General features: G+C 33.7%; 1 protein-coding gene across 1 annotated transcript in view; it reads left to right on the forward strand.

Annotated features, from left to right (window-relative positions):
- Positions 1 to 1,208: 1,208 nt before the first annotated feature.
- Positions 1,209 to 4,939, forward strand: part of LOC106466704 (muscle calcium channel subunit alpha-1-like) — a gene marked incomplete at its 3' end in the record, with an annotated part of 121,990 nt that continues 118,259 nt past the window's right edge. The window contains exon 1 of the mRNA XM_013927001.2: positions 1,209 to 1,288. Within this exon, the coding sequence (XP_013782455.2) occupies positions 1,279 to 1,288 (10 nt within the window). The remainder of the gene's footprint in view (positions 1,289 to 4,939) is intronic.

Here is a 4,939-nt window from a genome sequence, read left to right on the forward strand (position 1 = left end):
CGTAATATGAAGGAAAAATATTTTTAACAAAAGATTCTTCTCACGTTTGGAAGCGATGATCAGAATTTTAGAATACTTCTCATCATTCACTACAGATGGCGCCTGTCTATTATATGCTAAAATGTTTCAAATGTTGTTTGTTTGTTTTGTTTGTTTGTTTTTAATTATGCACAAAGTTACACAAGGGCTATCTGTGCTCTGCCCACCACGGGTATCGAAACCCGATTTCTAGCGTTGTAAGTCCGCAGACATACCGCTGTGTCACTGGGGGGCTGTTAAAGTTCAAAATTAAAACGCTTGATACAGAGGAATGTGTTTCAAACAAACTTTTAAAATAAAAAGTTTTCTGATCGTATGGGTTGAATAAGCTAGAAATATGTTCATGTTTTTTAAGGGTTTAGTATGATGTTAAGCGCATAGAGTATAATTTTAAATAATCTACTTGGAATTTATCGAATGTAAACGTTATAAATTATACGAGAAAGGATTTTACTCTTCTTACAAAAGAGGAATCTATAAATAGTGGATATGTTCGAACTACCTACGTGTTTCTTTAACACATTATGTAGGCATATTTGCTGTTCTGTTTACAACATATTGAGTAGAACTAGCAGAAATAAATAAGTTATTATTTAGTCGTCATCAACCTTCTTTCTACAAGGAAAGAATAATGTCACAGTTTGTTTATAAAAGATATTTACAACCTGCAGACTTTATCCCAGTGGCAAGCATGCCGGACAGTGTATCTAGGGTCCAATGTTCGCGTCTCGTTACCGTGTAAAAATTGCACTCATTACTTTCAAGCAGTGGGTTCGTTTCCTATATAAACAAAAATCGTTTTAATAGCATATATACAACATACTACCGTGTACATAAACACAACCTTTTAAGAAAAATATGATTACAAAATAAACTTTACTCGGAAATGAGTTAGAGATGAAGGTTAAACGGTCTCAGAGGTTGTTATTGTATTATTAATGAAGAACTACACATTGGGCTATATGTACTCTGTCTCCCGCGGGGAATCGAACTCTGTATTTTAGTGTTTCAAGTTCTCAAACTTACCGGTGATTTACCAGGGAAGGCAAAGTATAAGAAATAAATTCTGTTAAGTAATACCACTGTTTACGCAGGAATGTACTGTAGTGCCATCTAGTGAATATCTAAATTATTAAGATCCTTAGTTTGCCGGAAGTATCGCTGATTTGGTAAAGCTCACAGTTAAGAGTGGCACGTTGAAATGGAGCACGTGGAGTTTATGACGACAGAAGTAACAAGATGAGCACGAGTAAGTTGTAATATTTACATTTTTGTACGTGTACTGAGTCCTGTTGATGGTATTAAACAGCTTACTAAATAATGTCAACAGCAGGAGATTACCTGTAGAATTTATCAACACACCTATCTTTAGGGTGCGGGAAACCAGGTGTAAAATTACATAGCCAAGATACAGCTATAAGTCGAGCTTTAATTATACATAATAAAGCAATGCACCCAACATATCTCTCAAATAGTTGTCAGGTATTGTAACACACAACAGGGAAACAACAAAACACTAGACTTTATCAAGTTCCGTCTTACCATTGTAGTGCAGGAAAACGCCTGAACACTAGAAAATAGGAATTTGGAGACGACTTGAATAGGTAATGAAGGACACGTTGTACATCTATAATTAAATTTTCTTCATTGCCCATTCAAGCCGTCTCGAAATTTTTAAGTTCGAAAAAGCAGCTAAACACCTAACTATAGACATTATAAAGTTCAGTCTCCATTTTGTAATGCAGGTAAACACCTAAACACTAAACATCATCAAGTCCTGTCTCCATATTGTAATACAGGTAAACACCTAAGCACTAGACATCACCAAGTCCTGTCTCCATATTGTAATACAGGTAAACACCTAAACGCTAGTTTATCAAGTTTTGTATTCATATTGTAATACAAGGAAAACCTAAACACTAGACTTTATAAATATCAGTTTTTATATTGTAATTGAGGAATACATCTAGACACTAGACTTTATCAAGTTCAGTCTACATATTCTAATGTAAGGAAATACCTAATTATTAGATATTTTCATGTTCAGTCTTCACATTTTAATACAGGAAAACACCTAAACAGTGGACTTTATATAATTCAATCTCTATATTGTAATGAAGGCAAACACCTAGAAATATACTTTATGAAGTTCAGTTTCCATATAGTAATGCAAGAAAACATATAAACACCATACTTTATAATGTTCTGCTTCCATATAGCAATGCAGGAAAACACTAAGCACACGACTTTATAAAGTTTATTTTTCGTGTTGTAACGGGAAAAACCAAATAACTAGACTTGTATTGTTTTGAATGTTTTTAAAACTCAAAGTATTGATACACGAAAAAAATGTGATTTAAAAATATAACACACTTCCACAATCCAAAAATGTAGCATCTGAGCTATATCTTCTTAAAAAAGAATGTTATTTAAAGCATGAAAAATATCTCTAGAAAAAATTAAATGAACTCGTGTAGTTAATTCTCTGTCAGATATATATATATATATATATATTAGAAAATTCGTTTTTTTTTAAAGTACGCATGACTGTGACCCAGATACAAGTCTAGTATCAGAATTTGAAAACTGTTCACATTCGATTGACGATTTTAAAGGTTCGTGTATCACATGAATGAGAATATGCTAAATTTACTTACAGATATGATATAAAATTGGTTCCAATGTCCAATAGATGAAGTATCTTTTGGTTTTAGCAGTTGGCCTCAGTGTCTTACGGTTAAAGCAACTTATTAATTGATTTAAACAGCTGGTACCGGTGTTTTACAGTTGAAGCAACTTATTAATTGATTTAAACAGCTGGTACCGGTGTTTTACAGTTGAAGCAACTTATTGGTCTAACAGCTGGTCCCGGTGTCTTACAGTTGAAACAACTTATTGATTTAAACTGCTGGTCCCAGTGTCTTACAATTAGAAAAACTTATAGATTTCAGAAACGGGGTTCTAAAAGGTGGGTCCAGCGCCTTACTGTCCAAAAAAACGTATTGGTTTAAACATCTAAATCCAGCCTTTTACTGTTGAAGTGAAGTATTGGTTCAAACAGATGGGTCCCATGTCTTTCATTTGAAGTGACTTACAGGTTTAAGCACTGGGTTCAGTTTCTTCAAATGAAAGAAACTTATTAGTTTAAGCAGTTGGGTCCAATGTCTTACAGTTGAAGCAACACAAACATATGGGTCCAGTGTCATAGAGATTAAGTGCCTTGTAGATTTAAACAAATAAATGCAATACCTTAATACGGAAGTAACTTATAAGTGTAAACAAGTTATTTAAAATATTCTTCAACTGGAAATAGTTTGCTATATTGTAAGGCAGATTTAGTATCTATGAATTTATTTGAGTGTCTAAAGGTGGTAATGTTTCTGTAAGGTGCTGATTTCGTACTTTGTAGTATGTGGTTAAATACTAAAGTTGGTAGGCTTCATTGTAGTTGCTGTGTTCAGACAATATAGTGATAATTTACCTGCAAGATTATTAAAGTGAAAAGATGCTTATAATGTTGTATTACTGATATTGAAAACTACCTTCAGTATCCAAGTATTATAGTTATAATATGTTGCACCTTAATCATATAAAGTTATTGAAGTTATGTTCCCAAGATGGCATGCTATTGTTTATAATAACATCTGCCTTCGGTTTCCTCCTACTGTTATATTTCAATGATACTGAATGCTGGGTTTAGGCTTTTATTGTTTACATTATCATAGGTTTATTTACGTAACTGTGTACAAATCATACGTTGTGTTAGTTCACTAGTTGGCGTTTGTTATTATGTTACAAGAACCTTCTAAGTTTTCTCATTGCTTCACTGATTACTGTTACATTGTCAGATTTAAAAAAAAAATAATATTATATATGTATATGGATTCTGTTTTGTTTTTTCCCAATTTTCGAAATAAATGGCTTTTACTTATATTTCTTAATAGTACTGTTACGTCTCCGTTTGTTAATTGATTTTCCGTAACTTCGTTCCGACGAAACTTAAGCGACACAAGTTCTTTCTTAATAAAAACTGGTTTATTCTTTCCGAATACAACTTCACCGATACACTCAACTTCAACAATCGCGCTAAACAAACGCTATAACAACGAACGTCAATAATACTTCTGACTGCAGTTCAATTACTCACTATCTACACAGACATTACCTTGTCACGTTGTCCCCCTCTTTTATATACCCGACTACCCTATATCTAGTAAGAACTAGAACATTCGCCAAAGTACAGGATAATTCTAGAAAGTAGAGAGCGTGAGAATCACATGATCTCGATGACGCAACATTATATTTATTTACAGACAGTTAATACCACATTGTAGCCCACTGACGACTCAGCGGTAAAGTGGTGGGCTTATAACTATAAAAAAATTTGGATTCGATACCTGCCTAAGGCTCTGTGCAGATAGCCTGTTGTGTACTTTTGTGCTTAACAGCAAACAAAAGGAGTTAAATAAATTCAATAATGACTTTTAAACACTCGTTAGTTTAAAAAGGTTTGTAACGAATTTTATGATTGTTAACTGTTCAAGATGAAAGCATACTGATTGTATTTTTTTTGAGGTTTTCACATTTTGTAAATACGTTTAAAAATAAAATTTTAAGCTGTTTTTCACTTTGTGTAAAGACATTTACGGACGGACGCTTTTTTGCGCAGATGTTGATGGGTTGAGTATTTCTAGCATATTTGATATTCTATTACAAAGTAAAATTTATTTTGTTTTTATACTTTGCGCATGACCCGGCATGGCCAGGTGGTTAAGGCGCTCGACTCGCAATCTGAGGGTCGCGGGTTCGAATCCCCGTCACACCAAACATGCTCGCCCTTTCAGCCGTGGGTGCCATATAATGTGACGGTCAATCCCACTATTCGTTGGTAAAAGAGTAG

This window comes from Limulus polyphemus, unplaced genomic scaffold (genome assembly GCF_000517525.1).
Source record: "Limulus polyphemus unplaced genomic scaffold, Limulus_polyphemus-2.1.2 Scaffold2351, whole genome shotgun sequence".
NCBI lineage: Eukaryota > Metazoa > Arthropoda > Merostomata > Xiphosura > Limulidae > Limulus > Limulus polyphemus.